This window comes from Centroberyx affinis, unplaced genomic scaffold (genome assembly GCF_046629955.1).
Source record: "Centroberyx affinis isolate AG114_WGS23_722 - 3 ecotype Tasmania unplaced genomic scaffold, CSIRO-AGI_Caff_v1 ptg005081l_1, whole genome shotgun sequence".
In the NCBI taxonomy this organism is placed as follows: Eukaryota; Metazoa; Chordata; class Actinopteri; order Beryciformes; family Berycidae; genus Centroberyx; species Centroberyx affinis.
Window position 1 is genome coordinate 105034 of NW_027282514.1, and position 17950 is coordinate 122983.

General features: G+C 41.6%; 1 protein-coding gene across 1 annotated transcript; it reads left to right on the forward strand.

The window, feature by feature from the left end:
• Positions 1–396: 396 nt before the first annotated feature.
• On the forward strand, positions 397–13154 carry adad2 (adenosine deaminase domain containing 2). The gene is made up of 10 exons (XM_071545984.1): positions 397–563; positions 1827–1941; positions 2375–2513; positions 3508–3636; positions 4461–4611; positions 4926–5096; positions 5595–5809; positions 6204–6438; positions 12704–12836; positions 13044–13154. The coding sequence occupies exons 1-10, from the start codon at positions 397–399 to the stop codon at positions 13152–13154; spliced, it is 1566 nt and encodes a 521-aa protein (XP_071402085.1).
• The last annotated feature ends 4796 nt before the right edge of the window (positions 13155–17950 follow it).

Here is a 17950-nt window from a genome sequence, read left to right on the forward strand (position 1 = left end):
CATAATCCAGGTGTTTTGTAGCCAAACAATTGCAGTGTGGGTCCTAAAGTCCAAGGAATTTCAATTTAAAAGTACAATTTTAAAGGCTGAGTTAAGGTCCCTATAATGTATTGGCAAGACAATTTCCACTCTGGTTTTCCTTTTGTTTTTTCATTTAGTTTCCTCACCAATAACATACTTAGAAGTTTTGTTGCTGAGACTTTATCTGTTGATGGCCTCATGAAATGGAAATGAGAGCTAAATTCATGAGAAATGTCTCTGATGAAACAAAAATATGGGACTGCTGTGAGGGAGGACATCATGTTGGTGGCGTTGCCATTGTTATGTTACTACAACGCTCACACTAACTTTCTTTTATTTCTACAGGTACAAGCAGGTTGTTGGTGCTTGGAAAGCATGGCGGACCAAGAAGCAGTCAAGTATCGTTCTAGACGAGGCGCCGCCTGTTTCCAGTCTCTGGCAGACATTGACCCAAGCTTGAATGTGCACCTTCACAGCTCCTGGAAGCCTGCTCACTTGACAGGAGACGATGCTTCAAATTGTGATGGTGCCACTGGCTTGAGGTAATTAAGTAGGCAGCGAGGTTATACAGACCGCACTTTTAACTGAAAGTTCACAGGTTTGATCCCCATAACCGTCAATCTGTCCATCAACACCCATATGTTCTGTTTAAGTGTCCTTGAGCAAGACACTGAATTCCTTGTTGCTCACTCATTGTACGTTGCTTTGGATAAGAGTTTCAGAGCAGTGGGCGTCCTGGTGGCTCATTTGGCTGGGATGCATGTACTAGATTTGAATTCAGACTTTGTCGCATCATGTCACACCCCTCTCTTTCTCCCAATTTTTCCTGTCTCTGTGTCTTTCAACTATCAAATAAAGGCAAAAATGCACCCCAAAAAAATCTTAAAAAGGTTTCAGCTAATTGGCTGAAATGTAAATGAGGCTGTGTGTTCTCCTAGTTCAGGCTCATCTTCCACTCCTCTTCTACTCAAACACACAGGTAGAGAGAATGGTTAATTAGGCGCCAGTGAGCCTCATTGTCATGATGCACTGCTCTTGTATTTCGGCCTCCTGACCCACACCCTCGCTGCCCTGCTTGCCACATAACCCCAAAAACAATTGCGCTTAAGTGGAAGGCATTTGCCTACATGTGCCCGGAATTGCAATTGCAGTGAATGCAAATCGGTGGGGAAAATGTGAAACTATTAACATCAATGATGAATATGAATAGGACAAGTTAGGTAGGAATTTTGCCACTGCTGAGTTATTTTAGTCTGTGCAAAATTCACCCACAGCCATGCGGACATTTGAGTTATCAGCTGCTCACATAAATTCTCATGTTAATCTCCTATATAAGATGACCTTGTTGATCCCATGAATTTTACATTCCAAAGTGTCCAGTGTTAAAGCACTGCGCCCCCCTTTACTCTCATGGTGCTTTTGCCACAACATTATTTAATTTGTGCAATTTGGAAATGAGAAGATATGACCAAATATCTACAACAGTATAGACTGCACAGGTGGTTAAAAAAAAACCCTAATGGCTTGATACAGTGGGTATGAAGAAGCAAATTTCAGTCAGTGTCACTTAACTCTTCTGTATCTGAGCACATGAGAAAATAATTTTCTACAAATTGTATCTGTTCATCATGCAGTATCTACATAATTAAGGGAAGTAAAAGTTAGATAGTTCATAAATTTGAATCTAAACACTGAATTTTCACACTGTCGAACCACAATCCTTTTCTCATATTCAGAAAGAGCTACATTGTTATTCTCTATGACTACTCATGTTAAAATCTAAGGAAAAATCTTGTTATTTCCAGAAACAATGACCAAATAAGAGAAGACTGTGGCAGACCCAGAGCAGAGGGGACTCCCTCCCCCAAACCCAGGCAAATCCATAAGCTTCGTTGTTGCACCATCCTGGATGAAGATGAGGTAATGTCAGCAGTTTCTATGTATCCCACAGTTCTCTGCGTTTATGCGAATGTCGTCCTGCATAGAGAACTTGAAATGCTGTGCAGCCATTAAGCCTTATTTGAAAATCTGACATCAAATTGAAATCTCAACATCTGTGATGATTAACTGCTAATTAGTTGACTGGCATGTAGAGTAGTGCATGTTACCGTTATTCGGGTAACTGGAGTGGTTCAAAAACATCTGCAGCCACCTTGTCACTTAAGTTGACAGCAAGAATAAATTGTGTTCACCTCTCACATTACATGGTCCTGCTAGTCCTGTGAATTTTCCTACAGTATGTTCGCAAGTGCCCACAATGTTGACGATGCATTAATGCTCCTAAAGCTACAGGAGAGCAGCAGATCAGAGGTTCATGGTCCCAAATTACTCTGGAATTATTTTGCATTCCTAGGATGAAGAATCAGATGACGACGCTGCTGTCCTCTCCCTCCCTGGCATGTCACCAGTTGACAGCAGCCTCTTGGATGAAGAGGCCTTCCTGGACCAGAATGAGAACCTGAAGAGTCCAGAAAGCAGCAAGAAGACTGAAGGTACAGTAGTGGCTCGTTTTTGCCCAGCCATATTTAGGGGGTCAGGCATATTGAGGGAACAGGGCATATGTAAGGATAGAAAAACACACAGTATATGATGAGAAACTTTATTGATTCCCCAGAGGGAAAACGTGGATAGCCACCTTGCACAGAAAATACAGTGTAATAAATTCTCAGGAAATAATCATCATCATCATCATCATCATCATCATCATCATCATCTTTAGCACTTTGCTTCCTGCTTCTTCAGGTTTGCTCTTTACCTGAAGAAGCAGGAAGCGAAATGCGTCGTTCACTCCTAAACTTTTTATCTCATCTAAAACACAGGAACTTTTTCTAGAGACTTGCTGTGCGGCAAAATCAATCCTTTGCAATTGTGGTTTTTCCTGCACTTGCCAGCACCCTAAAAAACATTTTCCAGTAGTGCAGAGGTTTATCAATTTTTCATAGCTACAAAGCACTTTACAAAGGAGGGGAATAAAGGACACAGGGCAAACCACTATCAGTCATGATTATCTGAATCAGCACATCAAGGTTTATAGACATGCAGATTGTGGGTTTGAGCTGTTGAATCCCCCTTACATTTAACAATATAAAAAAACAGCACCAAGACACTTATTTGTAAGCAGACCAGTGTGCCCAAATAAAATTTTCCGGTCACAATTTGTTCGTGGTCGCATTTCCCTGCAGAATGATGCAGCAGGAACGGATTCTCTCATTTGAACCGAATGAATCTCCGCTGGAGAGTAATGCATTCAGTGCCTTAAGTGCAATACCAGCTTTATATTTTTCTGTCCAGCCGAGCGCAAGTTATTATCATTAGCCAGTATTTGAATGGGCTGTTACAGAGACGGCTGGTAAAACAGCACTGCTGTTTTACCAGCCGTCTCTGTAACGTCTCTAACAGCACTGACAGGGTGGTATCCAAATATACTGTATATTCTGTCCCTGGTTATATAGCTGTCTTTTGATTACATCTTTTTCTGTTCTCCAGTTTGGCAAACTGACTGGCACAAGAATCATATGGCAGCAATAAGTAATGAGAAGTTTGACAGCCTGTTGAAGATGAGTCCCGAGTTCCACGGCTGTAAGAGTCACATGGCCGCATTTGTCCTGGAGACAGGTGAGATCCCTGCACACCTCGGGTATGTCGGTTTGGATTTGCTAAAAGTCCAGCTTATTGATTGAGTTTTTTCATATATACGGTAATTGATTGTTTCCACATTACTTATTTTATCATTAGTTGCTGTATCTGTCCATTGCCAGAGAGAAGTTTGAGCCTTGCAAGGACTCGGGGAAAAAATAGAAGTGAAATCCATTTTGATTTACAAAAAAATTAGGAAATTAACACTTGATGTACAGTACATTATTCTATTGATGTGCCCGCTTTTGAGGCTGATTATGTGTCTTGAAAATTAACTGAATTAACCCCAGATGATTAAAATATTTAAAATGATAATTGAATATACATTTGCCCAGTTCTGTATCCCTGTGCCTCTGCATGCTGAGAATATTGATATTGACTTCTTCGCCTCACATTTCTCTCCATGATTTCATGACATGGTGATGTGAAAGAGCTGTTAAAGGGATAGTTCAGGTCTTTTATCAAACTTCTCTAATTCATCATGATCTAATGTTCCTCTCAGTCCCCAGCTAAGGTTTGAATGGAGACGTCATGTGGATAGCAACCAAATGGCATGTCCCTTTTACTAGTGTCCAAAGTCAAATATTCTCTCCCCTCCCTTAAAATATAGCGTTAAACTCATGTCATTGCCTCCTCAGAAGTAATACCATGAGCTCACAGCATTGTTGTCCTGCTCTCGAACTGTATCACACATCATTCCCTGTCTTAATCCCACCTCTCTCTCTACCAGTTACTAATAACTAAAGCAGCAATGTTAATAAATATATTGGGGGGGGGGGAACACAATTTAATTTCCTCCACAGAAGTGTTGGACACAGCGGGGCAGCCATGTGAGCGTTACAAGGTGGTGGCGTTGGGAGCTGGCCGTTCAAGCTGCACCAAGTGGCTTTGCTACAATGGGACCATGATCCACGACTGCCATGCCACTGTCATTGCCAGACGGGCGCTCCAAAGGTACAAACAGGTTATATGATTCACAAAGAGGGTGAATAACCAATATACCCAAGTCTTGCGAACGTTTAGAGTTGTGTTTTTAATTTTGGGCTAGAGTGGGGAATGTCCAGTTCCCGTTGTGTAAATTTACTAATAAAATGTATAAATAATCCTTTTTCCCTATTGATATTCATGATGGAGCCTTTGTAACACAAACTAAACATGATGCAGGCTACCTGAATTGCCTTGCTCACTCTCTTTAGCCATTGATGGCTCTATTAGTGGATAGAAAATGTTGCCGGTAGTGAGAAGGAGTGTTTCTGACTTGTGTTCAGGTTCTTGTACAAGCAGCTCCTGCTGTTCTTTGATCCTGATCCAAAGGCCAAGCAGCACTGCATCTTCGAGAGTAGTACAGACAGCCACCAGCTTCAGCTCAAACCCAAGGTCAACCTGCATCTCTACACCAATCAGTGCCCAGAAGGAGCTGCAAAGAACTTCTACTTCAAGTACAGCAGTCTATTTTTCTTTCTTTCTAATCTTTTGATTATTTAAATATACAAACATGTCATGTGTGCATTGCTTTAAGCTATATTTTGCAATGTATAAATGAAATGCCTTGATGTAGTAGAAATGAAAGAATTCATTCTAAAACAGCAGGTCTGTTGTCTGATACAAATGGAAACCTATATAACAATTGTTGTAAAGCACACAGCATCATAGTTATTGACTTAAAAGATTTGCTTGCATTCCAAAAGATTTGTTTGAAATTATGCGAGTTGGAAATGGAAGCATCTCTATGTTTGAAATAATGATTATGAGCATATGGTCACTTGGATTACCTTGGATTACAGTAGTTTGAATTGTCATATAGTTTACATCACTCTGCATTTATTATGACCCATTATTATTAGGTCTCTATTGCAATTATGATTATTGAATGTTGCTCAGGATGAGAGCAGAAATAGTAGGTAAACAACTAAACTACAATCTAATGTTGTATTCAGGGGCACTGTGAACAACATCTGTACCTCGCTGAAGCTGCAGTACCATTCCAAGGGCGTCCTGGTTCCTGTGACCTACCTTGACCCCGGTGTCTGGGGCGCCAAGGTCTGTTGCATGTCCGGTAGTGACAAGTTGTGTCGCTGGGCCGTCACCGGCGTCCAGGGGGCGCTGCTGAGCCACTTCATCCAGCCGCTTTACATCACCAGCATGGTGCTAGGTAAACAACCGCAATCCCAGCGTCATAATGAAATGGAAAAATGATTTTCACTTTGTTAGCTACTTTTTCATGTCAGAATAATTACTTATTTAAAAATGCCAAAACATTTAATTTTAATTGTCTTGTATTTTTATATCATATCGCCATTAATTTTCCCTCCCGGAAAACTGTATTTTAAGTGGTTACCTCATCCTGTACCAGTTGGCATATATATAAATTTCAACCAATAATAACTTCGCAGATTTTTTTCACAACCCCTCTGCTCTTCCCATCATATAAAACTGCCTTTCTCTCCCTAACGGATACTGCTATCCCATTGATTTACATCGCCAGCCACAATAAATGGAAATTGTGTGTGAAAATCATTTTTTAATTTGTAGTATTACTTGTACAGGGAGCCAGAGCCTCTCTGCTAAGGACTTCTCTGACATTACCAACAAGCGACTGGGTGATGGATGGGAGGACCCACTGGCCCCACCCTACAGGAAACAGAAAATCTTCTTCCTCTGTGGTGACCAAGTGGGGCCTATTCTGATCTCTCCCCAACACGAGCATCTCAGTATCAACTGGTGCCTCGGCGACCAGGACATTGAAGTTCTGGACAGTGGAAATGGCTACATCATTAATGGGTAAGATGGAGATGCAGCTAATGAAATGCACAGGACAGTGCTGTCCATCAGCCTGATTTGTTCGATGGGCTTCTGTGGATTTCTTCATTAAGATGGGTGCCACTTTAGAACCGTTATTCTCAACATGGAAATTTTGAGGTGATTTATAGCTGTAGTTTTCAAACTTTTTCTTGAGGACCCACATTTCCAAAATTCTCAAGACCCCAAAAAGATTTGCAGATAATGATAATTTACTAGCCTACAGTAATTAGAGCACATACTGTACATTGTATGGACTATGGAAGTTGTCAACATAAACTCATGTATCCACCCGACTGATCTGGGGACTTATTTTAATCTTCTTGTAACTCAGTTTGGTACCCAACCCAGATACTGAAAAACAGTGACTTTATTAAATCTGAAAAGAATATTCACTGATTTTCTGGGCTATTGTGTAGGCTAATCTGGCAGTATTGACCCTGTTTTTGACTTTGTTATTTTAGGGACTCAGGAAGGATGTTGTAACACAACAGCTAATAGCTTGTTGTTTGATTAAAAGCCTAAAAGTTAAGCTGTCAAATACTTAAATGGTAAAAACGTAGACAAGTGATTGAACTGATATTACAGACATGGTTTGACAAATGATCTCCAGTCACCTTTAAATAGGGCTGCAACTAACGATTATTTTCATTGTCGATTAATCTGTCGATTATTTTCTCGATTAATCGATTAGTTGTTTGGTCTATAAAATGTCAGAAAATGGTGAAAAATGTCGATCAGTGTTTCCCAAAGCCCAAGATGATGTCCTCAAATGCCTTGTTTTGTCCACAGCCCAAGGATATTCAGAGTTAAGAAACCAGAAAATATTCACATTTAAGAAGCTGGAATCAGAGAATTTTGACTTATTTTTCTTAAAAAATTACTCAAACCGATTAATCGATTATCAAAATAGTTGGCGATTAATTTAATAGTTGACAACTAATCGATAAATCGATTAATCGTTGCAGCTCTACCTTTAAAGAGACATTGTGAAAAGTAGTGTATACTAGGGTTGTCACGATACTAGAATTTCTAACTTCCATACAATACCCAGGAAAATATTGATAATGCGATACCATTTTCGAAACCAAAGGGGGAAAAAATGAATTTGCAATCTTTTTTTTTTTAAATATTGTTTTCATGTTAAAATATAATTTTAACATGAAAACAATATTTCAACGTTGTCTGACATAAAACAACACATTTTTGATTGACAGGTGTCGATCGCCGTCATGATTTGCTTTTTTTTATTGAGGGGAGTGAGCTTATACTGCACAAGCATGTGAGGCATATTGCCTCCTGGCCTCTGCAGCATAGACTGTAAGCAACTAAACAAAAAACACAGACACAGAGACCCAAACTTGTCCCTTAATATTCGACAACGCAGGGGGAAATCCCGGTGCAAACGAGACAGATGGACGGACAGACAGACGCACGCTTCTCCATAACGTAGGGCCGATAAAACTCATTCAAAACTTGCAGTTGCACTTACACAGCAGATTACCCTGCTCTAGTCATCAGCCTATCAGAACACTTTTAGCTTGTTGAAGCAGCAGATACCCACCAGTGATAGGGAAAAAATCAGCAGGGCTAGAGTTGAGTAGAGTGGATTATTATTGACAGAGTGATTTTAATTGGACATTTCAGCCCTCTGACCGGGCCCGGACAATGCATCTGAAAACCGGACAGTCCGGTCGAAAACCGGGCATCTGGCAAACTTACTTGATAACGTTAGCTAGCTCTGTAGCTAACGTTTGGTTTGCTAGCTAAACTAAAACGGATGATGTGCAGGGTACGTTAACGTTTATGATAAATGTTTAATGCTTCAGTGATGTTGAAACAGGAGCTTTCGCAAACCTCTCGAAATTCTTTATATAGACTGGCGTGTCGGTCCTTAAGGTGCCTCGCCAAGTTTGACGTGTTAGCCCCCTTCGTCGGCACCACTCTGTAGCATTGCTGACTGAGGCAACAACCCAGCTGACTGCTACTAGTGAGAGGCGGGGCTGTGGGCAGCGGTGCAGTGTGTGTGTGTGTGTGTGTGTGTGTGTGTGGCTAGTGGAGGCGGAGAAATAATATGTTTGATTTTTCATTAAGAGAAAGCACTGCTGGTATCGATACTGTTGCAATTGAGTATTGAATCCGTTTCAAATTTTTAGTATCGATACTTTTGACAACTCTAGTGTATACTAATACACATTCTGTGCAACCAGTACTGCTTCACTTGTGATATGTGGACTGTTGTCAGTGATGTAGAATGCAGTATGAGTTTAAATGCCCCCACTGTTATGAAGCAGAAAAAATAGTTTGGCCCTGCATCAAAAATGCCAGACCAGTATGGCCTCCCTTCTTCCACTTGTACTTTACTTCCAGAGAGACTTATCTGACTTCTGCTTACCTGATTTACACTCCTGCAGCCAGCTCCAAGGATAGAGGAGGGCTGCTGGCTGAGCCTGATGCAGTTTGCATCTGTTTGACAGCCTCAGAAAGGCTTGGGGCTCCTGCCACCTTTTGGCATCGGAGGCACAGACCACTGCTGGTGTCCTGGAGCTGGAATGGGGCGCTGTGACGTGGTTCACTGGAGGATATGTTGTCCCTATGGGGAGATTACAGCCAAAAATAGATCTGAGATGCTCCCTGGCGCTCTCAATGTTACTATATATTGCAGCTCCTGTCCTGCCGACTCAACTATTAGTTCTAGGTGACACCGTGGAGCACGGTGTCAAGTTGAGCTGTACAGCTGCTTCCCAAACAATGAACCATAAATAACCAAGGACTAAATAGGCTTACTGAAAGAGAAGAAAAGGGCTTCCAGGCCAGGAAATGAGGAGGAACTTGAAGTGTGCAGACTGAACTGAAGACAAATTAATGGGATAGCACATACAGAAAAAAATGTTTTTTTGAAGATGCTGATTGATGTAACATGCAAAACTGGTAATTTGGTGATGCAGAAGTAGCATACTAATTATTCCTAGCTTAATTTAACTGGTTTTTATCTGTTCCCTCCTAGTGCATAGCCCCAAAAAGCAATTAATGGTTCCCTAAAACCCTGGCTTACCCCTGGTCTCCAGAAGTCTGCCAAGAAGAATACGTTATAAAGGAAATGTATTAATAATCCTCTCCTCTTAACCTTTTAACAGCTAAATAGCTCAAAGGGTGTACGGAGCGAGATGAGGAATATCATGGGCTACAAACAGCGTAGTGGCCTTTTGTGTGTTTTGTGAGCTTTTAAAAAAAAATCAGTTCCCCTGCACAACCTCAGTACACCTGGAGTTTCTATTGCTGCCCCAATCTTGCTTGCCTACTCAGTGCCACCCCCAAACTCATCTTTTAATGACAGCACTGGGCTTTTTACACTTTTCCACTTTTTCACTGCTCCACTTCTAACCAGGTACAGAGAGTGCAGAGGATGCTCCACACAAGTGCTTTGGGACCTGATGGTGTCAGTCCCTTGGTGCTCAAAACATGTGCCAACCAGCTGTCTAGTATGCTACAGTATATCCTCAACTTGTCATTGGACTTCCAGAAGTTGCCACAACTATTGAAAACATCTTGTTTAATCTCTGTCACTGGACTGAGCCAGGACTCACTAGAATAGTGGTAGAAAAAGGGATGAAGAAGACTGATGAATACGATCGTAATGCTGATATCTGAATAATAAATTGTTTTGTATCAGGGTTATGAATGTGTGGCTACCTCTTCAAATTTCTTGATGTTCCCGTTAGCCAGCACCTCGCCTACACTGGTGTGCGTTTCCACTAGAGCTCAACAATTAATTGGGGGGGAAAAATCGAAATCGTGATTCCCAAATCGCAGCTGCAATTAATTGCTTAAGGCTGCATTCACATTGCAGAGCATTTTCAGATTCAGATCAGATTCAGATTCATTCTATATTGCCCTCTATAGAGGAAATTTGCTTTCACAGTCTGTACACGATCAAACACTCAAAACAAGTAACGCTCAAAACAGGGTATAAACAAACAAGAACATCACAACAACACAAGTCTGTTACAGTTTGCCCAGGCTATTTAAGGCACTGATTGCTGAGGGCACAAAACTCCTCCCAAAGCGTGTTTTTTTGCAGAGTAGTTGTCTGTATCTGCGGCCAGAGGGGAGGAGGGTTAGGGTGAAGCATGGGTTGAGGGGGTGGCAGGGGTCATGTGCTATGGTCAGTGCTCTGTGAGTGGTGGCAGTGTCAATGAGGGCTGGCAGGTTGGGAGTGGGGAGGCCAATTATTTTAGAAGATATGTTAGTGATTTTCAGGAGCATGTTTCTATTGGTGAGGGTGAGCATGGTGAAATAGCAGGTGGCGCAGTACAGGAGGATGGGTTCAATAATACTTTGGTACAGAAAGAGCAGGAGGTGGGGTTTGACTGAGAGAGCCCTAAGTTTGCGGATGGCAGAGAGTCTTTGTTGGCAGTGTTTGTGGATGTCTGTGATGTGGTGATCAAAGCTCAGTTTATTGTCCAGGATGATGCTGAGGTACTTAAAGCTCTTCACCATTTCCACTGGCTGGCCGTTGATGGAAGTGGGGCAATGAGGGGTAGTGAGTTTATTGCGGGTGTCAAAGATGAGCTCCTTCGTCTTGGTGACGTTGAGGAGGAGGTGACTGTCTGTGCACCACTGGGTGAAGTGGGCAACAGATTGTTGGTAGGCTGTGACTGAGTCCCGCTTGAAATCCGCGATCCGGCTCACTTTTGAAAAAAGTGGCAGAAACAAAGCGGAGCGGAGCACTCAGTTTGTTGCCAGGCAACCAAAGTAGGGCTGAGTTGAGAAGTGGCGCATTCCACGTGGATCTTATCCACTCAAGTTGAACTATTTTCAACTCTTTGCGCGACCAACCACGGCTGAAAAATCCGCGATCCGCCGTAGAGCCGGTGGTGAGCGCGGAATCTGCTCCCTTCCATAGGAAATAATGGCGCTTTGAGCAGAAACCACTCCGCAATATGAATGCAGCCTAGGAGAGAGGAACGTTCAAAATGGATTTCTAAACAAGGTGTTTTAGAGCTGCGGGTAATCGTTGGTCCATGAATCAAGTACAATATTTGTGAAAACCTTTCATCATACTCAAACTCAATAAATCCTGCACATTGACATCTATTTTTTGTACAAAATCACTTTTCTTTATACAATTTTAAAGTGTAAAAAAAAAAAATTGTGATGATATGAATCGCAAAAAAAATCGCAATTGCAAATTTCTGTCAGTCGCAATCCTAATTTCCACCCTTGTTTTCAGTGAAAGGGATGTTGGCAAACCTGTCCCTCCACCCTCTCCATGACATTCTGTCAATGCAATGGAGAACCTTCACTCACCGACTAATTCCTTCACTGCGTGCTACGGAGCGCCTCGGGCATTTATTTGTACCAACTTGCACCCAGCTCAACAATGCCATCCTCCCAAAACCGCATTAGCCTTTGTCAGCTGGGAAGCTGCTCAACTGTTTTTTCACGCACACATAATCTCTCTCTACTTCTCTTCTCTCTCCCCTCTGCAGCTTTAGCCAGCAAAGACGGGCTGTACAGAGTCTGTCCACAACTCCAATAAGCTGTAAATACCGCTGGGAAATGTCAATCTCTATGTGAATTAGTCATCATTTTTGAAATATGCCTGGCAGTTTGTAATCTGCCCCCCCCCCTTGTTTTATTTCTTTACCCATTATTTCTCTATTACACATGATCATTCTTCAGGCAGAGGAAATATTGTGCATTTTCTGTGGTCAAGACACTGCGACCCTTGTTCTTACTGTTGGTTATTTGTAATGTCTTCAAGCATATTCCACTGTTCTACTCATCGCAAGTCACTTGGGAAAAATATGCCAGCTAAAAGCCTTAAGTTAATGTCAGACTCAACTTTAAATAAAAAACATGTAGCTCGAACATTCCCCTGGATAAATGACATCTGCAATCTTTAAAGGGGAATGTAGTAGAGCAGAGCAAAGGTGGAAAACGATCTTCCATGCAGATCTATGTTGATAAAATGGTTGCATTCTAGCAACATTAAGTAATTTCACCCCTCTTTGAAAAACCTGTGAAATAGAGTTTGATTCTGGCTGCTACAGTTTGACTTAAAGCTGCTGAAGCCAGCAATTAACCTAGAATAATTTGAGGACCCATTTTTAGTCTTCCTGTGTACCAACTCGGATCCCCACAGCACAGAAAACCAGTAATGTATGGTGTAAGGCAATCAATATATTGACGAGGAAAGACGGTTTGTCTGTTGAAATATGATTTATGGTTTCTTATCTTCCAGCTCCCCATCAGTGAGTGGCCCTGGCTTCTCCAGCAGACTTTGCAAGAGAGCCCTCTACAGATATTTCCGCCGAGTTGCACAGCTGGGTGGGCACAGCTACCTGCTGGATCTTCCTACTTACCATATTGTCAAGGTGTGTTTCAGTTAAAGAAAATCACACATAAGCTTCAATGCTCAAACTGAGTGCTGGGGCTATGCAAAAGTATCATTATGAGAAGTGCAATTATGGGGAATGTGCAGTGGATCCTGCAACAGCGTGAGTGAAAGCTGTTTTGTAACCATGGTGTGTTGTGAAATGCGACATTAAAGCTCTCTCATCTTGCAAATTGTTGTTTTGTAGGTGGAAGCCAGCCTCTATCAGACAGCCAAGGAACTTGTCAACGAGCAGTTTCTGCGCAACCATGCAGGTCCCTGGAACTCTAAAAAGCTGGTGGACTGCTTTAGTGCCTGAAAACCTCCCAGAAAAGAGCCATTTACAAGTTTTCCTGAGTTCCTCCACTGATACTGTCCACTGTTACTATGTGTGCTGCACTAACTGCCCCTAACTATCATTTTAATTTTGTTTTAAATACAGTACCTGAGTTCCTCCTGAGATTCTGTCCACTGTTACTATGTGTGCTGCACTAACTGCCCCTAACTATCATTTTAATTTTGTTTTAAATACAATATTAGTGTTGTTTTGAGTTTGTGTAGGCATTTGGGAAAATAAATGAGACCCTACACTGATGCACCATAGAGAGCTGGTTTTGAATTGGGTTGCAGATGGAATCAACTGAAGTACATTGCTTGCAGGCTAACACGATTTTCACTTCACTGTCACAAAGAATGGGGCCGAAATCACACTGTCTGAGGCTGCAGCCAGAAGCTTGTACTGAACACAGCAGTTTGTATGATGTACCAAACTGCATACTCCACCCATTGCTTAGTATACAGAGGGCTCTGTACTTCAAAAATAATTCAAAAGTATACATAATTCTGTGTACAGTCTGGAAGTGGAGTCAGTCATCTCAACCAAATATAGTTCAGTGGGCATTGCAGAACATTTCCTGTTCGCTACTGAACAGCAACTGTCTCTCAGATAGACAATGCCTTCCTCAAAGACAGTAGGTAATAGGTAGTAGGTGGGTATGCAAGCAGGTCTATTCAGTCTACTGATATTATCATAAGTATGTGTGCTTTATTTGGCTCTTCTATCAGGGACAAAGGCCATCAATATCCAGTGAGTATCATACTCAGTTTGGGGGGTAAATTTGTGCATGTAATGACTCTCATATTGGTGCACTAAGCTTGTAGTAAAACCCACAGCAACCGCAGTCTGTTTTAGGTCAAGAGGTCAGATCTGACCTAGCAGCTGAAGAACCCAAGGTGTCTCACAAACTAATGGCAAGCCTCACTGTCGCTGAACAGCCAGATGGATCATACCTGTCCACCGCACACCGCCTCTTCCTTGTGCCTGTATATGTAAGTACTAAGGCCAGAAAATTATTCATCTCCTTCAGAATGTGCTCTGCTATGTTATGTTGCCATCTTGTGGCCTGTCAAAGCTAAATACTGAGTGGAATGTGAGAAGCCAGGTGGAGGTATGAGCTAAGAGAAGAGGCTTAAATTGACAGGGCCTGCTGCTGTCTTACAATTCTATTTTAACCGTAGTGTTGTAGTGGTAAGGAGGCTCATGAGCTGTACGCAAGGTGTGCACACTTGAGGTGCAGTTCTCCAGAGGTGGTGGTTTGCTTGATCTATCTTCTCATCCTAAGAGGCAAAATTTAGTTCAAACATCTCGGTTTTCTTTATATTTGATGCAGTTCATTTCAAAGATGCTGCTGGTATTGTGGAAGTTACTTTCTCTCATGCACAAGCACACAAAACACTCCAGCAGGTCTTCAGGCTAAACCACTGGTGTGCAGGTGAAATGTCCCTGATCTTCCCATGATGGAGACGCACGTTTAGCAAATTCTGAAACACTGCTCTTGTCCCCAAGTCACCATATTAATTTTTATTTTATATATATATATTTTTTTTTACAAATTGTGTGGTTCAGTGTCACCATGGTTCCACGCACCAGTTGCTTGGCAACCAACTCCTCCTTGGAACTGATGCCCTCTCACTGATGCAGCTACTCATGTCTCCATAATTACAGGCTCTTTTACAATATTTAGCTAAAACGATGAGATAAAATTGCATGACTACATTATCTTATGAAGCGAGAACACAGCTGTACTTAACAGTTAATCTTGGCTCCATAATGTACATGGACTAAAAATCTCAGTGTCAGTGTGGAGCCTGTGTGTCCTTGTCATAAGAATCATTATACATATTCAAGCTTGTTTTCTATTGTACACCTAGTCTCTAAAAGATTTCAGCTTTTGATTTGATGACCGATTCCAAAATTTGGATGCCAGTGTTTGTTTGTGCAGGTGTGTGCGTGTCTGTGTGTTTATTAGTGTCCTGGTTGGCCTAGCATGTGATTCTTCCAGCCGGGTGTAAGGTTCGTCCCCCTCTGGGAAGGTGGCGCTCCTGTCAGGGAGCCTCTCTGGGCTCGAGGCAGAGCAACAGCATTCACAAACAGGCCTGGAAGATATTAAACATCTATGAAGAATTTATAGGTAGAAATTAAACATTTGTTCATAAATTGTGGATAAAGAATGTATGTGAGTGTGTGTGTGTTGGGGTTAGGAGGAAGTCAGCTGTCATCATAATGGCAACCTTTAAGGAATAACAATTATGGCATTTTCTCTGAGGGCTTCAGACATACCTAATTAAATAGATTTTAAGTAATCCATTAAATCAATACAGTTTCATTATTGTATGCCATGACTTTCACCACAATTCTATCAGCTGAGTGATTAGGATGTGTGAGTAAATCTGTGATCACATCATCTGTAATTTCATAACGATGAAGGAGGCTAAAGCTCACCCAGATGAGTTTTAGCTTTTGGTGCAACTAAATGATGAAAAGATGGGGATAAAGTAATGTATGAAGAGTCGTTCCAAAAGGAGATACAGACTATTGAAAAATGTAGCATCTCCTGTCAAAAATGGTATAAAAATACTCACTATGGAATATAATCAGTGCTAATGACTAGGCTTAGAAAAACCAAAGGCTGATATGATTCCTATGCTTTGGAGCACTAAATCTCTCATATTTTAAATTATCTCTCAAAACACATTTTTAGAGTTAGGCTTTTGTAAATATAGTTTCCCTATTTTGTTTTTGTTATTTTTGTCAGTTGGTTTGTTTATTGTCGAGTAATGTTTTAATTTAGCTTGCATTGTTATTGCATGCCTAGTTTATTATTAGTATTATTAGGAGTAGTAGTGTTGACAGGCTGAGTAATAAGGGTATAAGAGCATATATAAGGATATCTGCTGCTTTGGGATGAAATGCTCCAGAAGCTTTGTCCTCACCCAGGTTGGGTCTCCTGCTGGACGAGTCTCTCTGGCTGGAGTCGGAGGAAGCCGAGGTGCTGTCTGTGGAGCTGGACTTCACCGACCGGACCGACGGCACCGACGGTCTTAGAGGGCCGGATCTGGGTTTGCCCACGACTCCGACTGATGCTGTGTGGCTCCACTCTGGATGACAGCAACATCATTGTAAAACAGGTAGTAAAAACGCACCCTGAATTGCCTTTATTGTAATTGCTTTTATTGGATGCAACGATTAACCTCAAGTCTACACAGTCATTATGCATGACCCATTAAGACTGAGAAATCAAGAATAGACTTGAGGCCAACTGCATGTCAATGTGGCACCAGTAACATCTTTACAGCAGAGGGGGAAATCCACTGCTTCCACAACACACTGACAGCAGAAACCAAAACACATTCCTCAATTCTTCAACTCCTGGGTTACTTGTAATTTTGGTGAACCAGGAATTTAAGCTAAAATATAGATGTAAAATGTACATACACATACACCCATGGTACACAGCCAAAGTTGTTACATGGAAGAAGCTATTTTCAGCTGTTGATCTCAAGCCTTTGCATTATAAATATGTAATCAGAATTATTGCTAAAATAAGCCCAGCAATGGAAAATTCACAGCTAAAAATGTAAAATCTGGATCTGTAATTCGTACCAGATAGGTAATTGACTATTGACCTACACAAATATCTACAGGTACTTTGATACTTCATCGCTCAACTAGCGCACATTACCAATGTTTGTTCCATTCTAAACAGTCCATGCTTGAGCCTTAGTTTTCTGCTCCTAAAACACACCTGCACAACACTGTCTTAACCTCAGTCAGTGTAGTAAAGCCACAACATACTGTGTGCGACTGTCATACCAGAGTATTCTTCAAGTCGGAAACGTCCGAAGCACAGGTGGATCCTCCACTGTTTCCTGACATTCTCCTTCATCAGGCAGTGGAAGAGGAAGATAAACAGTCCTGAAATATGAAAGAAAGTGAGATGAAGTCCGGTCTGGAAGCGTGTGTGTGAATATTTATAGGTATAAATGTTTAAAACTGTATGAATGAGCAAGTGAGAGATGTCTGCGCTCTAAGGAAAGGTCCTTTAATTTAGGAGGTTTCTCTCAGTTGTGAGTTCAAAAATGAAAGACAAAGAAACCAACAAGAACTCACACATTGATTTAAAAAAAAAAAAAAAAAAAGAAATATTAAAGAGGCCAACTGATGCAAAAGCTGTCAGTCTCTTTTAGATTTCTTCTTTTTATCAGTGTTTCTGAAAAAAGAGCATGCTTGTTTAGCAAACCTCCACTCAAACACAGAGACTCACACAGTGTCTCTACACTTACATTTTTAGACATTAAGTAGATGCTCTTATTCAGAATGACTTTCAATAATTTACTACATTTCTACACACAGACAGACAGACCACCTTGCAGGGAGTTGAGTCCGGAGAACAGGTACAGGAGAGCTACTCTGGCCGGGCCCCAGGTGAAGAAGCCAGCAGTCCAGGTGAGTCCCAGTAACAAGGTGAGACTGGCAACTCCCTTCAGGTCGTGCATCAGTCCGCTACGGATCCCAGCCGGACTGTTGGCTCGCATGTGGCGAATCTGTTTCAGAACCACCACAAAAACCTGAGAGGAGATTCAAAAGAAGGTGATTTACAGGATCGGCACTATCTATAATTCAGAAAAAACTTAACAGGAGCCATTCTGTATCAAGTGTCTCAGAATAGGAGATTTGATTTGGGCAACAAGGCCGAGTCTGTCTACTCAAATATTGTTATACTGTCAAAAATCATCTGATGGGCATGATAAACAGGCCTGTAGATCTTCCATAAA